The 21,736-nt window shown below is 52.2% G+C and overlaps 1 protein-coding gene across 1 annotated transcript; it reads left to right on the forward strand.

The window, feature by feature from the left end:
- The first annotated feature begins 5,310 nt into the window (after nucleotides 1-5,310).
- TACR1 (tachykinin receptor 1) lies at nucleotides 5,311-20,600 on the forward strand. The gene is made up of 5 exons (XM_061348254.1): nucleotides 5,311-5,915; nucleotides 13,768-13,962; nucleotides 17,626-17,776; nucleotides 18,070-18,266; nucleotides 18,532-20,600. The coding sequence occupies exons 1-5, from the start codon at nucleotides 5,515-5,517 to the stop codon at nucleotides 18,821-18,823; spliced, it is 1,236 nt and encodes a 411-aa protein (XP_061204238.1). The 5' UTR covers nucleotides 5,311-5,514; the 3' UTR covers nucleotides 18,824-20,600.
- The last annotated feature ends 1,136 nt before the right edge of the window (nucleotides 20,601-21,736 follow it).

A 21,736-nucleotide genomic window follows, 5' to 3' on the forward strand; every position in this document is an offset into this window, starting at 1 on the left:
CCAGGGTCTAAATCAAGCTCATCACTGCAAGTCTGGGATGGCTTCTTCAGGAACCCACCATCAGTCCCTCCTGGACCAGCACTTTCCTTGCCTTCATCATCCTGGTGTCATGTATTGCGCAGCAACAAACCCCTGTGGTTCATTTTGCTGCTGTGGGGTTTGCCCATCACTATCTACAGCCCCAGGGCTCCACAGCACTGCAGAGCTGCAAGAAACCCCCCAGTTTATCCTCCTTCTTCTCTTGTTTCCACAGCCTAGAGCTGCTGCGGTCACACAAGGTCCCAGTTGCAAGAGGGATGCTGCAATGCAACACTTTTAGGGTCTTTGTAGTTCACATATGGGCTTAAATCCATACTTGAGGGCTCCTTTGGTCTAGGAAGCTGCAGAAGTCCACACCACCATGCAGCAAACACACAACACCCCGTTATTCACCAGCTTAAGAGTTACACTGGTGATTGCCAGCACGTAAAACACAGCTTTTGATGGGGCAGGAGATGACTTACAGAGCACACAATCAACCCAAGCATCACAGACTGGCTTGGGTTGGAAGGGACCTTAAAGCTCATCCAGTTCCAACTTCCACTTCCAACCTTCCACTGGAGCAGCTTGCTCCAAGCCCCTGTGTCCAACCTGGCCTTGAGCACTGCCAGGGATGGGGCAGCCACAGCTTCTAGGGGCAACTTGTGTCCCACCACCTATGGAACATCCACCTTCTGCAAGGTCAGGAAACTGCCCTAAAGGACTTGGTAAGGATTTCACCCCACCTCAGCAATGTCCTACACAAAGGATCCTCAACACCAGGCACCCCTTGCATGGTGCAGGCTTCCTCCCTGGGGAAATAAACCCACTTCCCACTGCTCCAAACTAGGAGACATCATCCCCCTCCTGCTGAAGAACATCAGCCTTCCACTTACCAAAGCCATCACAGCTCAGAGCCACAGCACCTCCATCCACCCTGCTTGGGAGCCCACAAAGCAGAAGGTCCCACAGCACAAAGGTACCTGAGAGAAGGAAGAGCACCATTAACTACCAAACCACTCCAAGCTGGGAAACACCAACCAGCTGTAAAAACAACCCCCAAAGCAGAGCTCAGCTCTGCTCAATAGAAAACCAAGGCACTCACACGTGGGATGATGGGGAGCAGAAGCTCTTCCTTATGAGGGTGCTGGCACAGGGTGCCCAGAGAAGCTGTGGCTGCCCCATCCCTGGCAGTGCTCAAGGCCAGGTTGGACACAGGGGTTTGGAGCAAGCTGCTCCAGTGGAAGGGGTCCCTGCCCGTGGCAGGGGTTGGAGCTGGAGGAGCTTTAAGGTCCCTTCACACACAAACCATTCCATGATATGACATGATATTGTCCTGAACCTGATCCTGGTGTTGCTCACATCCAGCTTTATGCAGTGGGGAGATGGGGTCCGAGGCAGGGTGGATGGAGGAGTCGAACCCTCAGAAGCTGGAAAAACACCATCTCTCATGGTTCCCTGAAGGATGAGGCCAGTTTTGCCTCCCAACAGCCACACTGCATGCACTCAACATCACACCAGCCCAGGGGACCCTGCTGGGAAACCTCTAGCGTGAGAGGCTCCTGTCCTTCTGGAAAACACAACAGGAAAAGGCAAGGTTCCCTGCAGCTGCTCATCACAAAGGCTTTCTGTGTGCTCTGACAGGGCTGATGATATACACGAAGGTATACAAGTGTCCTAAGGGAAAGGGAGGAGGGTCCTGTTGGAACAGAGCAGAGCATTGGTGCCCAGAATAGCTCTGGCATCTTCACAGGGGCCCACAATGTTCATTACTTGTTTAAAGCTTGTAATGATCTGGTTTTGCTGAGCAAGAAATACGTGTTCTCCCTCCCGCAGCGTTCCATCCTGGCATTGATTCACTCATTCTCTTCCTTTGGATGGAATCTCTTCCAGAAGAAAGGAAGCAAATCCTTTGGGTGAAATCCCCCAAAAAACTACCCAACGCTCAGCACCTGAACGTGCTGATCCCTTCCAGATCCTGCTTTGGTCAAGCCATTATCCTGCATTTCCATTCCTCTCATGGCAGCAGCACAGGGAAAAGAAGAGCTGGTTCTTTTCAACAGGAGCATGCAAAGGCATCACCTCCTTTATCATAATGGGGAAACTGAGGCAGGAGGCAGGGACATGCACACTCTCAGCCCTGCAGTGCTCTTGGGGTGCTGGTACCACCTTTGGGGATGGAGGGAGTGGGAAAGGGTTTGCTGGGGTGGGATGAGGGGGCCACAAGCATCGTCCCCTCCTTTGGGGTTCACCCTTGGCCGGAGTTACAGCAATGCCCCTTAGCAGCCTGGTGAAGGGAGGGAATTGGGAATGCCGTCCCAGGGAGCCTTCCCTGCTCACCCCTTCCTCCTCCTGCATTTTTAGGCAATGCTGCCATCGAGTGGTCCAGGAGCATCCGGATGCGGGAGGAGCGCTCGGCCACCGACCTCAACCCCTCTGTAGTCACCCAGGAAGGGCTGGTTGGGATCCATTCATCCTCTCCTTCATCCATCCTCGGGTTGCAAAGCTCAGCTACCGACCTGGTACTGGGGACTGAGGGCTTCCAGTCCTTCAGGCTTCCCTAAGGGCTTGATCCTGCACAAGAGCCAAGCATCCTGTATCCATGACACTGAAGTGATTCAAACCCGGATTTCTCCTGGTTTCAGGGAGCTGCAGCTTTCCACATGAGCAGTTCCTCCAGCTCACTGCTCCTCTTCGATCCATTTGGGATGCTGCATCCCAAGAACACCATTTAAGAGCATCCAGAGGGCCACGCTCAGCTTTCCCGGGTAGTTTCCCTCGCCATCACACCGGTGCATCCTGAGGGAAAACCAGCTCTCCTGGCAGGCAGCAACAGAGCTGTTGTTGCCCACACTTGGCAATAGCACGGCACTGGAGGAGTAAGTTAAAATCACCCCTGTCTGGTGGCTATTATAAACCTGGGCTGTGGGAGGGTGCGAATCCCTCTTTGCAGTTTAATCAGATTCCAATGGCTTATTCTTGGGAGAAAAGGCTCTTGAGAGGAGAAGTGGCACTAAAAGGAAACGTCCTGTTGGGAAGCGGCTCCCGCTGGAGCGGGGAGACCTTTTTCCCTTTTCCATATAGTCACACATTTGCTTTGTTCAATCAGGGATGCAAAGCACTCACCGACCACAGCGTAAAGCCGTTCGGAGGATCCCCTGGCTGTGGTATCCGTGATAAATGAATGTACTCTATCCAATGTGGGAGCTTTACAATTACCAGCGTGTTTGAAGCCTCTAAGAGGGGGTTCGGCCCCAGCAGCCCCCCCACACCCCAAAAGGCGCAAAGCACGGGAAGATTCGGAAGGCGAAGAGGCAGGGGAGGGGATGCAGAGGGGTCGGGGGAACGGGGGGCTCCTGCCCTGGCCGGGGCCGCAGCTCCAGAGCCCGCAGAGCCCGGGGTAGGAGCGGAGCCGGGGGAGCGGGGCCGGGGGAGGGCTTTCTGGTCCGGCTCTGCCCGCCCGCTCCCTGGCACCGCCCGCGTCGCTTATAAAAGCCCCGATCGTGCCTCGCCCGCCGCAGCCGGCTCCGCGCCACCGGCTGCATCCCGAGCCGCGAACCGGCGGCACCCCGAGCACGGAGGGACCCATCCTGCTGCGGTCCTGGACCGGGAGGAACCCGCATCCTGCATCGTGATCCGAGAGAGACCGGCATCCCGGACTGGTGGCACCCCGAACCGGGAGGGACCCGCATCCTGCATCGTGATCCGAGAGAGACCGGCATCCCGGACTGGTGGCACCCCGAACCGGGAGGGACCTGCATCCTGCTCCGGTCCAGAACCGTGAAGGAAGGACCTGCATCCTGCTCCGGTCCAGAAACGTGAAGGAAGGACCTGCATCCTGCTCCGGTCCAGAACCGTGAAGGACCTGCATCCTGCTCCGGTCCAGAACCGTGAAGGAAGGACCTGCACCCTGCTCCGGTCCAGAACCGTGAAGGAAGGACCTGCATCCTGCTCCGGTCCAGAACCGTGAAGGAAGGACCTGCACCCTGCTCCGGTCCAGAACCGTGAAGGAAGGACCTGCATCCTGCTCCGGTCCAGAACCGTGAAGGAAGGACCTGCATCCTGCTCCGGTCCAGAACCATGAAGGAAGGACCTGCACCCTGCTCCGGTCCAGAACCGTGAAGGACCTGCATCCTGCTCCGGTCCAGAACCGTGAAGGAAGGACCTGCACCCTGCTCCGGTCCAGAACCGTGAAGGAAGGACCTGCACCCTGCTCCGGTCCAGAGCCGTGAAGGACCTGCATCCTGCTCCGGTCCAGAACCGTGAAGGAAGGACCTGCATCCTGCTCCGGTCCAGAACCGTGAAGGAAGGACCTGCACCCTGCTCCGGTCCAGAACCGTGAAGGAAGGACCTGCATCCTGCTCCGGTCCAGAACCGTGAAGGAAGGACCTGCATCCTGCTCCGGTCCAGAACCGTGAAGGAAGGACCTGCATCCTGCTCCGGTCCAGAACCGTGAAGAAAGGACCTGCATCCTGCTCCGGTCCAGAACCGTGAAGGAAGGACCTGCATCCTGCTCCGGTCCAGAACCGTGAAGGAAGGACCTGCACCCTGCTCCGGTCCAGAACCGTGAAGGACCTGCACCCTGCTCCGGTCCAGAACCATGAAGGAAGGACCTGCACCCTGCTCCGGTCCAGAACCGTGAAGGAAGGACCTGCACCCTGCTCCGGTCCAGAACCGTGAAGGAAGGACCTGCATCCTGCTCCGGTCCAGAACCGTGAAGGAAGGACCTGCATCCTGCTCCGGTCCAGAAGCGTGAAGGAAGGACCTGCACCCTGCTCCGGTCCAGAACCATGAAGGACCTGCATCCTGCTCCCCGCATCCCACTTTGGTCCTGAACTAGGAAGGATCGACATCCTGCTCTGCATCCTGCATCCTGCACCCTGCTCTGATCCTGAACGCAGAGAGGACCCATATCCCAAACCAGCTGTGCCCAAACTGGCAGAGACCTGCATCTTGCTCTGGACCCGAACTGGGAAGGACACACATCCTGCTCCCATCCTGAACTGGGAAGACCCACATCCCAAACCAGTCCTGAATCAGGAGGGACCTGCGTCCCAAACCTGTGGAGTGCCTTGACATGGCTGGACCCCCTGCTCCAGCTGCACCCAAAGACAGCAGGGACCAGCACCCCGAGCCAGCCATGCACCCCAAACCGACTGCACCCTGAACCAGAAGGGTTCTACACCCCAAAGTGACTGCACCCTGAACCAGGAGACACCAATGCCCTAAACCATCTGTGCACCCCACAACAGCCGTCCCCTGAACTGGAGGTACTCATGTCCTGAACCAGAATGGCTGCACTGTAAACCAGGAGGGACCTGCACCCCAAACCGGCTGTGTGCCCCAAACCTGTTGTACCCTGATCCTCCTGCACCCCAGACCAGGAGGGACCTGCACTTGACAGCATCTGAGCATCCTGATCCTTCTTCACCCCAAACCAGGAGGGACCAGTGCCCTGCAGCATCCTTGTGCCTGTTAGGGCCGCGCCGTGGTGCGATGGATAACGCTCTGCCTCTGGAAGAGGAGCTGAAGCACTTGGAGCTGCTCAATGCCTCCCTGAACGAGTCCTTTGTGAACCAGTTCGTGCAGCCCCCGTGGCAAGTGGCCCTGTGGGCTGTTGCCTACGCCCTCATCGTGGTGGTGTCGGTGGTGGGGAACGTGGTGGTGATGTGGATCATCCTGGCTCACAAGAGGATGCGCACCGTCACCAACTACTTCTTGGTGAACCTGGCTTTTGCCGAAGCCTCCATGTCTGCCTTCAACACGGTGGTGAACTTCACCTACGCCATCCACAACGAGTGGTACTATGGGCTGCTCTACTGCAAGTTCCACAACTTCTTCCCCATCGCTGCTGTCTTTGCCAGCATCTACTCCATGACGGCCATCGCCCTGGATAGGTGAGTTCTGAGCATCAAACCCCAAACCCTCCCTAGCACCCAGTTCTGCCTTCTCCAGGGCGCTGTGCTCAGATCCCTGGGACCTCTGGTTATGGGGGAGCACTGCAAGTAAAATATAGCTCGTTTGGGTAAAAGAACATTAGAAATAACCTATCTGCTTTGGTAGCAGGAGGCTTTGGGGATCCTTTGTCAGCTTGGTGAAAGGAGCTCGAGGAAAGGCTTTGTAGCCCCCTCCATAGTGTGTCTTGGGTGTGCATGTGTAGCATCGCTGTCCTCTCCCTTCCCAGCTCCTCTGCAGAGCCATCCATCCCTTTCCCAACTTCCTGCTTTGGAAGAGAACTGGATTTTGAGCACAAAATGACATAAAAGTCACCAGTGTCGGATGCGCCGCAGAAGCTGTTCCGTGTCTCCCAGTCTGGGTTGGGAAGCTTCTAAGGAGACTTGGAGGGAAGGTCGGGCTTGGGAAAGCTCCTTGCTTTGGTGGGTTGGTGTCCTCAAGCAAACCCACCTTGATTGTACTGGGGGGTCAAGAGCAGAGGAAGCTGTGATGGCTCAGGGATGCTGCCTTTTCCCTGTGGAGCATCCCTGGCAGTGTTCAAGGCCAGGTTGGACAGGGCTTGGAGCAAGCTGCTCCAGTGGAAGGTGTCCCTGTCCGTGGCAGGGGTTGGAGCTGGATGAGCTTTAAGGTCCCTTCCAACCCAAACCAGGGTGAGATTCTGGGATTCTATATGCCAAGGGACACAAAGCAGCCGTGCACCTCCAGGGTGAGCTCCCCTCTTTCCTCCCCCTCCAAGAAACCTTGGATCTGATGGCATTTTCACTCCAGCGCTAGAGATAAATCACGGCTCCGCAATTCCCTCTGGAATACTGGCCTTTGAAGCACAACAGACTTTTCCAACACATCATCTTTCCCAAAGACAGCTCGGCTCTGCAATGCCTCTTTTTGGTCCTGCTTCCAAGGAAGTGAAAGACATTTTGGCTGGGGATACATGCGAGGGGAGGGGAGAGCTTTGCACTGCCGTATGCCAGCACATTTCCAGCTCAGATCTAAGCACTGCGCTAACTGGCACGGATGTGTCCCTATGATGAATACAACTGACAGCTTGGGAAGCAGCTCGGGATGGGTGATGCTCTCTAGTCATTAAAACCAGGCTCAGGTTTTGTTTTGCTCTGGGGTAGTTACAGCACCCTCTCCCCATCATATATCAGACATAGCCAAGCTCTTGTAACAGGGAATTAAGGCAATAATACATAAAGAGATGAATGATACCAACGTGGCTCTGTTCTCACCATTGTTGCTGGCTCTCTTTTGGGAGCATCTGTGTTGTAAGGATGTTGGGGACCAACCAGCAAAGCCCCTCTCAGGTTAGGATGAATTAAAGAGATGATTCCCTTTTAGTACTTTGGGTTTGAGCCTTTGGTCTGCACCCTGGAATAACCAGACAAGCAAAGCTGCCAGGAGAAGCTGTGTGAAATAGGGAGCAAAGTCTGGGAGCCCTGGGTTGGATTTGGGGCTGGAACTGGCATTTCCAGGTTTGTTTTTGCACCTGCAAACCTTAACAGAGACTTGGTTTGCCCATGGCAAACCCACCAAGAAGGGTCCAAAAGATGCTGCAAAACTCCTGCTACCTCCTGCATCCCTCATCCCCACACTTCCCCTGAGGGAAGCACTCAACAACATGTCCAAACCCTGGAAAATTCCTTGTTTTCCTGTGCCTGAGTCTTGACAATGGTAACTGAAATGTAGGAAACGCAGGGACTTGTTCCAGGAACCTAAAGGGAAGAATTTGTCCCAGCAAGCAGGAAAAAGCAGTGTAGGAACAAGTAAAGCAAGAACCTGGATTTGGAGCAGCAGAGCCAGGTAGGCTCAGCAAAACGGGTTATATTCACAGCCAGGACCTACATCTGAAGTCAAATGTGACTGTGGAGGTGATTTCCACCCAAAAGGGAAGCAGAATTGACTCTGCCTCATGTTCCCAAGTGCATTGAGCCATCTATGAGAGCCTTTGGGTGTCTCAGAGGAGCCTCAGTGTGCAGATTGCTCCCCTAAACCATCCCCACTTGTGCTTCCTGCCAACATCCCTATTGGAGATATAAAACCACCTTGGAAAGATCCGGTGGTTATGGATACATAACCATAACAGAGCCATTGAGAGAAGCAGGGAAGTGCGTTTCATTCTCCCAATGGCTTTTGCTTTCAGATAGAGCACCAGCTCTTTCCCCAAGACCTATTGGAGCCTGGGCACTGAAAAGACCATAGAAAGAAGTGAATCCTACAGTGAGTGTTACTCTGAGCCCTGCAACAATAGCAGGAAACTCAGGAGTCAAGGCTGGCAGCTGGTAAATCTGCTCAGGAAAAGCCATGATGCTTTTCAGCATCCTGCACAAGTAGGGGCCCAATAGCTCGCTTTGGCACCATGAAGTTTGCCATGTCTACATTGTGGGGTGTATCAGTACTAGGGGACATCACATAATCCCTTTCTGGCTTCCAACTCTTCCCAATTCACTTGAAAGAGAGAAAATCCTGGGTTTTCCCAGTATTCCAGGAAAAGTGAGAGCCCAGCAGTGCCATGTACCCACGTTGCAGTACCCATGGTGCATGGGATGACCATCATTAGATAGACCGGATGTTTTCTGTCTCGTTGGGGCTTGGGTTCTTCTCTGAGCATCACCACCCACTGTGAGCAAACATGGGATGAGGGAATGATGGACAGCCAGGAATGCAGGCAAAGGGGAAAAGCCTGGATGACTTGCTCAGGGATCAAACCCACTTCCCCCGTTGTTCTCTAAACAAGAGAGAATCAGGCAAAAAAACCTCTCTCTGATGTCAAAACTTGCTGTGATCTAAGCTGCAAACACCGCAGACTGAACAAACGCTGGTAAAGAAGGTCAAGCCCTGCCTCGAGGGTGCAGACATTGCAGCACTGGGGCTATTTGATGCAGAGATGTCCCTTTCTCTGCAAAGCATCTCTAAAGCAGCTCTAAAAATGATGTATGGCGGGGCTGACCTCCTGCAGCTCCCAGAGCAATGTGTTCCTGCTGCTCATTGACAGGCTGAGAGAGCTGGGCTGGGGCAGCCTGGAGAGGAGAAGGCTCCTGAAGGGGAGACCTTAGAGTGCCTAAAGGGGCTGCAGGAAACCTGGAGAGGGGCTTTGGGATATAAGGGATATAGGGCCAGGCCAAGGGGAATGGCTTGAACCTGCCAGAGGGGAGGCTGAGCTGAGCTCTTAGGCAGAAGCTCTTCCCTGGGAGGGAGGTATCTGAAGATCCATCCATCTGCAGAGGACACTGCAACCCCTTAAGCCTTCATTTCCCACTGCAGCCCCTCCGATCACTGCCTGCAGTTGTTAACATCTCCCCAGCCCCATATCATCTGCAGCAGACAAAAGTGGCTCTGAACATTATTTACTGCTTGTAAGCCTGAACTCCCAGGCTGGCTGAAGCAGCTGAGCAAGAGGAGCACGTTCACCCCCTGCCTTCCCCGGGAGGTGATTACTGCAGAAAGAAACCCTCTGGAGAGGAGAAATTACATCAGTGCACAGACAGAGCAATTAGTCATTTACACCCAAATATAACACCAGGGGGTTGGGTTTAATCTTGACTTAATGGACTCGTGGGCTTTGCAGAGCAAGGTTTTGATCAGTGCCCGGCATTGTGTAATCCTGGGATGTAATGTGGGAGATTGGAAGGGGAAGAGGGAAGCCAAAGGAGGTGGGTTTAGGGTCGGCAGTCCTTGCACCAGCTGCCCTGAGGCATTCCCTATGCACCAGATAGCAATAACCAAAGCAGTTTTTGGCATTCCCAAAAAATCCAGCATCACTGAATGCTGCAAAAGCCCTGGCTAGCCAGCATGGAGCTGGCTCAAAGCATTGCTTTCCCAGCTGGGGTTGGAAAGCCGTGGGATGGGGATGGACAAGGGAATGCAAGCCTGGTTTATGCCCCTGCTCCAAGCAGTAGGCTCTGATCTGATGGGTATGAACTGGAATTAACCCACCATACCCACTAGATATTAGTTCAGCCTGTCCAAAACTAAGTTACACCTTTTTTCCCCCTTTCCTTTGGGAGTTTGACATTCCCATGGCAATGAATACAGGAGTGAGATGGATTAGTGACAGTTTGGTGGCTCGCAGGCACAGGACACTGAGGTTTTAGACATGTCTTGGTGTGATCATGGTGCTCATCTGCAAGTTGGGTGCTGGCACAAGCCACTGCAGGAGTTTGGGGAGATACTTGGTTTATTTGATGGCTTTCTTAGTTTATTCCTTAATTTATCCTTAATTACACAATACCCAGTGGGAACCATCCATTCACTGAGCGCGCTGGGTCTCATGGGTCACCAGCCCCGCATCTGAGGTGATATTTGTTCTCCCCCTTCACCCTAGAGCTGTAAACCAGTGCCAGGACTCACTGCTTGATAAGATGCTTCGAATAACAGCATCTGCTCAGTGGGGCTGGGTTATGCTTTGGGTCCTCCTCTCCCATCCCATGCTGAGGATGAAGATGCTTTGTGGAGCACTGAGCATCACTCAGGGCAGGAGCTCACTGTCCATCTCGGTTTGCATGGTCACTGGTTGATGTCAAAGCAATAAATAAGGGAAGCAGCTGCTTGTGGCACCTCCATCCCCAGCATCATGTTTCAAGCAGCAGCAGGGCTCAGCTTCCCTCCTCTGCTGTCATTCAGACACCAGGAATTTGGGGCCAGCAGGGCAAGGCCAAGCCTCCATACACAAACCTGCTCGAGGGACAATGACTGTATCCACGCTGCTGTGACACGGTCCCTATGGAAAGCAGAAAAGGAAGGGTTTCTCTGTGGAGAAGCTTCTTGTTTCTTAGGTAGAATCCTAGAATGGTTTGTATTGGAAGGGACCTTAAAGCTCATCCAGTCCCAATCCCTTGCCACCCTTGCAGCATCTCCATGGCTTCCTCTGGCCTCACTCAAGCACTTAGGGAGGACCCAGAGCTGTGCTGGGCATATTTGACCCATCTCAAGCCAGGGCATCTGCTCTGACTTGGTTGCAGACTCCCCTGGGACTGGCTCTGCACTAAACCCTCTTTGCTCAGAGGGGCAATCACTGTGCAATAAAACCCACAGCAGAAACCCTGCATCCTCCTGGCTACTCATCCCTTATCTGCCGTATCCTTATCGCTTAATGAAGCAGATAAGGAAACTCTGGGACGAAAAAGGCTTCATAAATGTTCACTGTTATATTAATCTCATCTCCATGAGGGTGGAAACAATTGAGCAGTGTGAGTTACCCAGGCAGACTCCAGCTTTCCAGATACAATTAATCGATGGCTACACTGCCTCAAGTGCAGTATCTATTTAATAACCGACTCGCTCAGAGCTACCCTGGTACAAGGCTGTGCTCAGATGCCATCCCATCGCCATGGTAACACCCCCCAAACCACAATAAACCATTTGAACAGCAGCAAACAGCATTTCCAACGTCATCGATAGCATCTGGTGTGAAGTTGTGTGCTTTGGTGCCAAGCCCTTTAAACGTGGTTGGTTTAAAACATCAAACATGATGGGGAAGAGGCAGGCAAAGTCTCCTCAAGGAGCTGGGCAACTCTTGCACAACCCAATAATGGGTTGCACTTGATGATGAGGTTGGGGTTTAGTTCATTGTTACAGTGATTCTTTGGATGTTTTATCATCCATGAGGGCTTCTGCAGCTGCAAAGTGCTTTAAACCCATAAGGAAAGTCCTCTGAAATGCACTGGCAGAAAGGAAGTTGGAGATGTAGAAGCATTTCTGGGTGGTTGCAGTCAAGCACTGGCTTTGCTTTCTGGAGCTCTCAGCTGCTTCTCCAAGCGAGGATTCCAACAGAAATGGCCCAGCTTTTGTGGAAACCCCTCGTTTTCCACCATTTGAACCATTGGGTCAAGCATCAGCAGCAAACTTGGCCACGTGGACTTCTTGCTGTTGTGAAGCCCACGGTGGAGCCCACCCGGACGTCCTCCAGCTCAGCAAACCCAGTAACAAGGGGCTCAGCCAACACCAAGGATGAGAAAGAGGAGGGAGAGGAGTCCCTGCACATCCCTGGAAGCTGTTCACAGTCCAACAAGGGGAAGATGTGAAACATGGATGCAGAAACGAAGAGACCTGGATGCATCAGGATCTGCTGTGATGAGCAGCATTAACACTCATTGCCTTGGCTCTTCCTAACCAGTTCCCAAAGTACCAGATGGATTTCCAAGGGTTATTATCAGGTGGATTAGGTGGGTTTTCAGGTGCACAAAGAGGATAAGGTTTGGTACCCTGGGGCAGAGCTGATGGCAGCACATCCTGCATAGTTATGTATTAATCCCTACGGCTTTGCCCTGCAAGTGACCACCCAAGAATGAAACACGGGGAGTCTTTTCCATCTAGGAAAAGAAATACAAGGGAAAACTGAAAGGAGAAGGGACAAAGGGAGAAACAGAGGAGGCTGCAAATGCCTCGGGCCATAACTCAATGCAGAACACTGCGATGTTTCTCCTCTTGCCAAAGCTTGACATGGAGCAAGGGGGGAAATCAAATCAGAAACGTGTGACGTTCTCACTTAATCCTCCAGCGCTGCTGCCTGCTGCCAGGTCTGCACAGCCAGATTTGCAGGGCGATCAATCCCATCTGCCTTGTCACCACTGGAGCTTTTCCTCATGGAGGATGACTGATGCGCAGGGAAAAGAGCCCGTGAGGCAGGCAGATAGAGGGGGCCCTTAGATCCCCCATCACACACTGGTCCAGCACTCTTATTTGTGGTTCTCCTCCTGTAACACTTGGCACTGCTGCTTACCACAGAGATAGGGTTTTACATGGGTGCAAAACCACAGGGTGCTGCCAGACAGCAGCATCGTGGCTGCCTGTGTACAAATGGTCATGGCACAAGCAGCCGGTTGCTGCTTGCGTGAGCAAAGCTGGTTTTCAGCTACAAATCAATGAGTGTCTCCAAAGGGATTCAGATCTCGAGGGTAAGGTGCTGTAAGACAGAGAATTGGAATCTTTCATAAAGGGGTGGTTTGATGCTGTTTTGCTGCTGGGGTCATAGAATCATGGAATGGGTTGGTTGGAAGGGACTAAAGCTCATCCAGCTTGAACCCCTGCCACAGGCAGGGACCCCTTCCACTGGAGCAGCTTGCTCCAAGCCCCTGTGTCCAACCTGGCCTTGAGCACTGCCAGGGATGGGGCAGCCACAGCTTCTCTGGGCACCCTGTGCCAGCGCCTCAGCACCCTCACATAAATCACTTCTTCCTTATCTCCAACCTGAACTCCCCCTGTTTCAGTCTGAACCCATCACCCCTTGTCCCATCCCTACAGTCCCTGATGCAGAGCCCCTCTCCAGCATCCTTGCAGCCCCCTTCAGACACTGGAAGCTGCTCTGAGGTCTCCACGCAGCTTCTCTTCTCCAGCCCCAATGTTCTCAGCCTGGCTCCATACAGGAGCTGCTCCAGCCCCTGAGCATCCTCATGGCCTCCTCTGGACTCGCTCCACCAGCTCCATGTCCTTATGCTGGGGACCCCAGCACTGCACACAGGGCTGCAGGGGGGTCTCACGAGAGCAGAGGGGCAGGATCCCCTCCCTGAGCTGCTGCTCACGCTCTGGGGGTGCAGCCCAAGCACACGGGGGGGTTCTGAGCTCAAGTGCACACTGAAGCTTGGTCATGGGGAGCTTCTCCTCACCCAACACCCCCAAGTCCTTCTCCTCAGGCTGCTCTCCATCGCTTCTCCACCCAACCTATATCTGTGAAATGCTGTGGATGCCTTTAGAGGTGTCAAATTACTGCCCCCATGCAAGGCAGACCTAAACCAGCCCCGAAATCTGCAATATAGGGGCTCTCCAGTCTTGTTCTCTCCTTTCCCCACCTTGCAGGTACATGGCCATCATCCACCCGCTGCAACCCCGGCTCTCGGCCACCGCCACCAAGGTGGTCATTGGTGTCATCTGGCTCCTGGCTTTCCTGTTGGCCTTCCCCCAGGGTTACTACTCGGTGATGGAGGAGCTGCCGGGGCGGCTGGTGTGCCTGGTGGAGTGGCCAGAGCACAGCACCAACCTCTATGGGAAAACGTGAGTGGAACTTTGCCAGCAGTGGGGACAAAAACCCAATAAACGCATGGAAAAAAGGGGGAATGGGGAATGATGGGAATGGCTTAAAGCTCCTTGGGATGCAGGGAGCATAGAGTGATGGAATGGTTTGGGTTGGAAGGGAGCTTGGAGCTCATCCAGTTCCAATCCCCTACCATGGGCAGGGACACCTTCCACTAGAGCAGCTTGCTCCAGTGCTACGTGGTTGATGGTAGCAAAATCTCCATCCATACCATCCTAGGGGCACATTAAAGTGAGTTTAATGCTGCTTGTAGTCCAGTCATTGCCCCACGCTGTGCCATGCTCCCTGCCCTTCTTGGATGCTCATCCTTAAGGGAAATTCAAGTCAAACTGCTAAGATGCTAATTGCTTTTGGCTGTGGATGCAAGGTCTGCACTGACCCCAAGGACTTACTCATAGACATAGGTATGGCTCTGGCTTTTGCAGCACCTTTCCTGCAACCTGTATCTCTAAAGCTTTCCTGGGAAAAGAGTTACTCCTGCAGGAGGTAAATGGGATTTTAGTGGGGGGAAGGATCTTGGCCAGGCAATAACTGGTAAAAAATAATGGTTTGGGTTTTGCTGAGTCCCAGTACCCCAAAATCCACTCGACAGCTCCAAAAGCAAGTTACAAAAAGGGGCTCTGTGGGATCAGCTCCAGCTGGGAAGCAAAGACCGGGCTGTGGGAGCTCAGCAGGAATCTCCTTCCTTCCCATTCCGGTGCCAGCTCATTAAATGTGGCATTTCCAAAGGGCCCGGGCAGCCCTGCTGGTGCTCTTTGGAGTCCCTGGGTCATGAAGCAAGTTAAATGTCATGTGTTAAGGAAGAAGGAGCGGAGGGGATGAAAGAGGCATTTGTGATCTCCAGTCCTGTAGAGCAATGAATTAGGGCTGTGAAACCAGGCTGGAGCCAAAGCACAGGATACACACACACAGAGAGGGGGTTAAATCCAACCTGAGCCTAGTGAAGTTCTCAATGCAAGACTAATGTTTGATGGTCAGCAGCAAGGGGCAGGTTGCAGAGAGCTGGATGGCATCATTCATTATCACCTTATTTACTAGCATGGAAGGCAGGGATGGCAAGAACTAAGCTGGGGCTGGCCCAGCTCGTCTCCAGAGGTGTTTTCCAACCTTAATTATTGCAGGCTGCTGTGGTAAATACAGACAGTGTGAAGAAAACATAGATTCTGGAATGGTTTGGGTTGAAGGGACCTTAAAGCTCCTCCAGCTCCAACCCCTGCCACCTCCTTATGGTGTAAATGCCACTGGTTTAGGCAACCCACGTGGCTGGGATGGGATTGAGCCTCCCCAGAGCAAAGCAACAAGCAGCACAAGCTCAGGACCTGACTTGGACTGATGATTTGCTCTTTGGTTGTCTTCAAATAGCTAATTCAAGAGAAAAATGCTGCCATTAACCCATGAGTGATTTGCCACTGGAAGCCAGGCGCCGCTTCCAAGCTTGAGCATCCTGTGCTCCAGTGAGCCAAGGGCTCTGCAGACACATGAGGGCAGGGGAAAGCTTTTAAATACCCAGACCCCAAAGAATCTGGTGGGGATTGAACAGGACTTGCAGCTCGGCACTGGGCTGTGAGGAAAAACGGTGTTAATCTTTCAGTTCAATGATGGAAATAGGGGACTTCTGCCAACACCAGAGGTCTTTCCTTATGGCAAATGGAGCCCAGAAAGCACAGCCCTGGCATGCAGAGGGGATCAGAGACTGGAATAAGCACATGGAGGGTTTCACTGGGAAAATGTGCCCATTCTCATAGGGGGGAAGTGGACAAGGGCCTCGATGCAGGCGAGATTCATCTGCAACAGGAGCCGGCAATTGAGCTCTATTCAATTGATCTCAATCCAATTCCACTCCGACCACTCAGCACCATTCCCTCTCCTGCATTTGGTGTAAGATAGATGTCCAGTGTGTTCCAATGTCATTAGCTGCCAGTTCAGTTTGTTAAGGGGAAGGGAAGAGCTGCTCCCTTCACTGGATTCTGTAGGAGACATCAGCCCATGGTGACCATCTGGGCTCTGCCAGGCAAAAGGAGGTGGCAGCCGCTGCCTCCAGCATCCCTGTCCCATAACTCCTATAGGCTGCTCCATCCTTTACCAGACCCTAAATCCCCACATGGAAGATGTTTCCATTCCCAACCCTGAGCTTCTCTAAGTGCTTTGACCCTGCAATTCTTGTAGACAGAATAACAGAGGAATGGTTCCACGTGGAGATTGGTCCAAAGCCCAGGTGTCTTTGGAAATCCCTTTCCCTACCATTCCCAAGCAGCTCTGAAAGAAGGCTCCATCTTGCTTGCACTAACAGCTCCTTGGGGCATTCCTGCTGTTTGCAGCTGGTTTAAGACCTTGCATTAGACGGGAACCACAATGAAATCTTCATCGCAGAGCCACAGAGACGCCTCTTTAATTAGCAAAATAGAAAACAGGGCTCCAAAATCCAGCCCAAATGTGATTAGTGCTGGGCAAAGAGGAGGCCAAATGAGATTGCAGGTACGAAACAAAGAGGAGATGGCATCCAGCACGGAGCTGGGGCCAACCCCATTCCCTCTGGGAGTTGCACCAGGCATGGGCCTGACCCATTTATTACACTTTGGAGGTATTATTCCATCAGTGAGTGTGAGTGTGGAATGTGGCTACAGGGCCAGGACTGCCTTGAGCACATGCAACACCTTGTATCCAAGCAGGGCACTCACCCCAAAAACCATGTGAAGACCCTAAAGCTGTTGGTTTCCTGTTTCCTGTTCCCCTATTGCTCATATTTCTGCAAGGGAAAGAGGTTTATGGAAGTCCTGAGGGTAGGAAGGAACCTGCAAGCTCAAACTGTTCATCCCCATCCTGTTGGTTAAAAACAATGTGATCTTTTTCCCTCCTGAAAGCAGCTTCTTAACACAACTCCTTCACTGAACACACTGCATCCCGGTGGCTGTTGTAATCCTCCACACTCCATCAGCTTCAAACACAAGACAAAACAGCCTCAAGCGTGTACTAAACAATTTAATACAGACACAGACATTCCATATGGGACTTATTTGTACCTGCTGTGAACTGAAACCAAGATCCTGCCCTTTCCACCAGCCTGGAGAACTGAGCCAGCCACTGGATTCACACAGAAGTTGTAATAAAGCCCCATGACAAGGGTTTAGGCTGCATTTTGGGGAACTGGGGTTATGCCGTGAGCCATCTGAGCTCAACTAAACCAATGGCGGACCAGGACTGCATCCAAGACACAGTGTTTGCTCTACAGGGAAAACCTTGGTTTCGTCATCTGAATATTCCCATCCTTTACACGTCATTTCCTCCTGGTAAAGGTGCAATAAGCGTTCACCTCTAGGGTGTAAAGAGTAGAAGTGAGAATAAAACCACTTTCAGACAAAATAACCTTCCCTTAGGATGCTGTTCACTGGCCTCTTCATCCCATTCCAAGAGGGTGCTGGGATGCCAAATGCTGGCAGCAGAGGCTTGGAAAAGATCCTGGTGAAAGCAGGGAATCCTTCCCATCCTGAGCTGTGCAGGCAATGTGCCTGCAGGAATTGTGCCACATTCCCTTTGTCCCTGTGAAACACTTTGCCTTCGAGCTCTGTTTGCAAGGAAAAGACTGGATAGTGGGGGACACATTCAACCACCCTCATGTTTTCTAGGTACCACTTCTGCATGACCATCCTGATCTACTTCTTGCCACTTCTGGTGATAGGATGTGCCTACACCGTGGTCGGTATCACCCTCTGGGCGAGCGAGATACCCGGTGACTCCTCTGACCGCTACCACGAGCAGGTCTCAGCCAAGAGGAAGGTAAGGAGCACAATAGGAGCCAGAATTCATGCCCCATCCCAACTAATCACAGCCAAAAGTAGACAGTTATGGGTGGAAACAGGTCAAGATTTGTTGCATGGTTGCTAATGGAGCAGAGCATCCTCCAGACATGTCCTCCATAAACATGCATGGTTTAACCAAGACGTTGACCATGTGTTCCTGGTTAGAAAGGTCTCCAAGGCAAAAAGAGGTGGCCCCTTTGGAGGGTGACACCTCACCTGGGGGGTTTCCAACAGATGGCTTTGCTTCCCTGCCTTCTCTTCTCCACACAGGTAGTGAAGATGATGATCATCGTGGTATGCACGTTCGCGCTGTGCTGGCTGCCCTACCACATCTACTTCACCCTGCAGTATTTCAACCCCGAGTGGTACCTGCAGAAGTTCATCCAGCAGGTCTACCTGGCTATCATGTGGCTGGCCATGAGCTCCACCATGTACAACCCCATCATCTACTGCTGCCTCAATGATAGGTGGGTTTTGAGTGATTTCTGGCAGCATCTTGGTGTGACAGGGTGGAGGACGAGGAGATACAAAAGGGTCTGATGGAGGAGAGTGTGGATGGAGAGTTTCACCAGACTGGCTCAGTGGTTTAATGTCTTTTTCATCCCCTTAGTACCAAGTAGCATTTTGCTGTTGTTTAGCAGTGCTTTAACTCTGTCTTCCCACTCCTATGAGATCCTTTTGCCACCTCCACATCCCTCACCCCTTCCTCTCCCCATGTCTCCCATCCCTCAGGTTTCGTGTGGGGTTCAAGCACGCGTTCCGGTGGTGCCCGTTCGTCAGCGCCGGTGAGTATGAGGGCCTGGAGATGAAGTCAGCCAGGTTCCTGCAGACACAGAGCAGCATGTACAAGGTGAGCCGCATCGAGACCACCGTGTCCTCGGCGGTTGGAGCAGCTGAAGAGGAGTTGGAGGAGAGCAGCAAAGCCAAGCGCCTCTCCATAGACATGACCTCCAACGGCTCCTCCCGCAGCGACTCCAAAACAGTCTCTGAAAGCTTCAGCTTCTACTCCAACACGCTCTCCTAAGCAGCTCCATCAGCCACTCATAAGGATGCTCCAGTGCTCAACCCACCCAGAGTCATCACCCAGTTTGTGATGTGCTGGCTTTTCTCTATGCTGTTTTACTGTCTCTTGCCATGGCTGCCGCTTGCCATCCTTGGGAGAGCCCAAGAGCTCTGAATTAGCTTTGTGTTCTCCACTGTGGCTCGTGTTCCAACACAAGGGAGGTTTGGCTGGCCTCTGCCTTGCTTGCTGTCTGTCCAGGATGCAGAACTGGGACAGAGCTGGGTTTTCCTCCTAAACCATAAGTACAACACTGGCAGGTCTTTCCCTGCTCACTGCAAGGCAGTAGGGATCTCCCCAGGCATCCCACCCCCAGGAAAATGAACCAGGCTTGCACTTTCCTCCTCCCACCTTTAATTTCATCCTCCCTGTTGAATATCCAGAGGGGTATTCAATTAAATCCACCTAAAATGCTGTTTGCAGCTGCAGGAGCCTGCAGATCCACAGGACACCGCTGCCCACTCGGTGCTTCAACTCAGATCCAGGCACTTCTGCACAGTCTCAGCTCATCTCCATCATCCGCATCCCTCTGCCTGATGCTCTTCTGTTGCTACTCCACACACAGAGCTCATCAAAACAGGGCTCTCAAGAAGGACTTCTGACCTGAGCCAGACTTTGTTTGCCATTAATCAACCGTATGTGCCAAATGCAATCACTGTGATGTCCTAAAAGGCCCAAGGCGATGGCTCTTGGGTGGATTTTGAAAGTCTGTGGGGTTCTACAGAAGAAAAGAGTGACTGTATCAAAATGCTTTTCACCATCTGGGAATGTCTAGAGCTGCACAGAAAAAGATGTGGAAGGACTCCATCAGAATCAGACAGCTTTAGCCACTGAACAGGGCTTGGAGACAAGGATTCTGCAGTTTTTCACACAGAGGAGGTTGAAAAGATTCACTTCCACTTCCTGGATCTGGTTTGAATCAGGAAAACTATTTTTCTCCTCATCCCCTTGTCTTTTGCATAAAACATTCTGTTTACGGTGTGTACATGGATATATCAAGTATTTTAGTGATGTTATGATGGATAATCTTCACTGGGGCTGTTCATACAAAGAGCAAATGTACAAACAGACATTCAAAAGGAGTAAATCAAAGGAGAAGTGGGCAAACTTGGCTTGTTGAGAACAAACCCACAGGTTTGGGGGCAATCTGGGGACAGTTGTATTGACTGCTCCTGGCTGCTGGTGCAATCTCCCACTCATGGAGGAGAAATGAGATTCCTGGAATGGATCCACTGCAAGACAGAAACGCTGCAGATACTCATGACAGATTTGCACAGGGCAAGGGAACTGCTCATTCATTTCCCAGCAGCTGAACATCAGCCCCTGCTGAGCACACAGTAACTCTGGAAGTGAAGCAGGGATGACTTCTGGAGCATTGCAACACTTCAGCCTCCAGCCTGGCGCTTGGAAGATTCAATCATTAATAAATCCCCAGCCCCAGTGGTTCTTGGAGATGAGGATACACGTGTTTAAGCAATGACTCCAGCAGAAATCAAATGAATGGGCAAATGGATGGATCCAAGGGCAACAAAGCGACTGCAAAACCAGACTGACAACAACGATCATCTTCATTTCCACCCCAAATCCTGCCAAGTGCCATCAGTGAGGAGCAGCTCTTCCAGCCTCTTCCACACTCTGCGACCACACAACGGCACAAACTGCCTCGTGCTCCATGCACGTGCGCTGCTTAAACTTCCACTTCTCACCATTCCAGCCGCCTTATTCCCTTGCTGCTGTCCCAACACAAGGGGGAATGACAGGAGCCTGTCTGGGAATTTGGGCTTGCAAATCTCCACCAGCCCCAGGTAGCAGCCATAGAAGGGATGAGTGAAGCCAAGGGGTTTAACACAAGGGGTAGACTAGGAAACTTCTTCCACCAACCCCACAGGAGCTGTGCTGCCAATACACGAGAAGGTGCTACAGACCAGAGCCAAATGGTGATTTCTCCCCAGCTGCCAAGCCAAATTCCACATGGAAATGAAACCAAATATCTCAGAATGGTCTTAAGAGCTGAATAAGGCAAGCAGAGATCTGCTCCATACACCCCACGCACAGCCTGTGAGCTACAGAAGTCAGCATTTCAACAAGAAACAACAGAAAAGACTTATATTGTGTGTATGTGTGTGTATATATATATATATATGTATATCCATGCTGCCTTTTTGTCCTCCAGGCCCTCTGCCCAAGGATGCTGTAAGCATGAGATGTGCAGAGAAAAGACAACTGTCTTCTCACAGGCAACACTCAGCTTGAAATGTGGGATAACCCCACGGGTGTGCACGGAGCCTCCTATTCAAGCTGACAGTTTCCAGCCTGAATTGCTTCTTGTGTGTCTTGTAGAGAACTCCCTCCTGAAATAAATTGGGAAAAACTCCCATCTCTTATAAATAGTGCCAATGACCTCAATGGAGCCAGCCTGGCATGCCCAAGCTGATGGGAATGTGCCAACGGATCGTTCAACAGATGGAGACCAATGCAGCAAAACCAAAATGTTCTGTTTAGATGGGTACAACATGCCCAAACCTAAGTTTTCTTTTCTCTCATCCAAGCTATTTGCACATTTAGGATGGTTTGGTCAGGTCTGTGTCCATGCACATGATATGCATCAGGCATCATTAGCTGGTTTCACCAACTTTGAGATGCTCTGTGCACACAGAAGAGCCTAAAACAACACAACCCCTGCCCAGGCTTGGAGATAGGACACTTAAATATAGTATGAGCCCAGTCTCTGTGCTGTTTCCAGCTCTCCTTTCCTGCAGATCAGCTGCAACCCTGAGGTTTTCCTGTTTATTAAGCCTCTTTTCCTGATTTGTTGGCAGGTCTCTGATCAGAAATTCAATTGCAAAGCAAGACGGTTCCTTTGTCTCTTTCCTGGCT

This window comes from Neopsephotus bourkii, unplaced genomic scaffold (assembly GCF_033783945.1).
Source record: "Neopsephotus bourkii isolate Nb327-2 ecotype Australia unplaced genomic scaffold, CSIRO-AGI_Nbou_v1 NB_346, whole genome shotgun sequence".
NCBI lineage: Eukaryota > Metazoa > Chordata > Aves > Psittaciformes > Psittacidae > Neopsephotus > Neopsephotus bourkii.

Coding starts and splice junctions, on each gene's coding strand:
- TACR1 (XM_061348254.1), top strand. CDS start 5,515: ATGGATAACGCTCTGCCTCTGGAAGAGGAGCTGAAGCACTTGGAGCTG. Junction 5,916..13,767: donor ACGGCCATCGCCCTGGATAG/GTGAGTTCTGAG, acceptor CCCACCTTGCAG/GTACATGGCCATCATCCACC. Junction 18,267..18,531: donor TACTGCTGCCTCAATGATAG/GTGGGTTTTGAG, acceptor CCCATCCCTCAG/GTTTCGTGTGGGGTTCAAGC.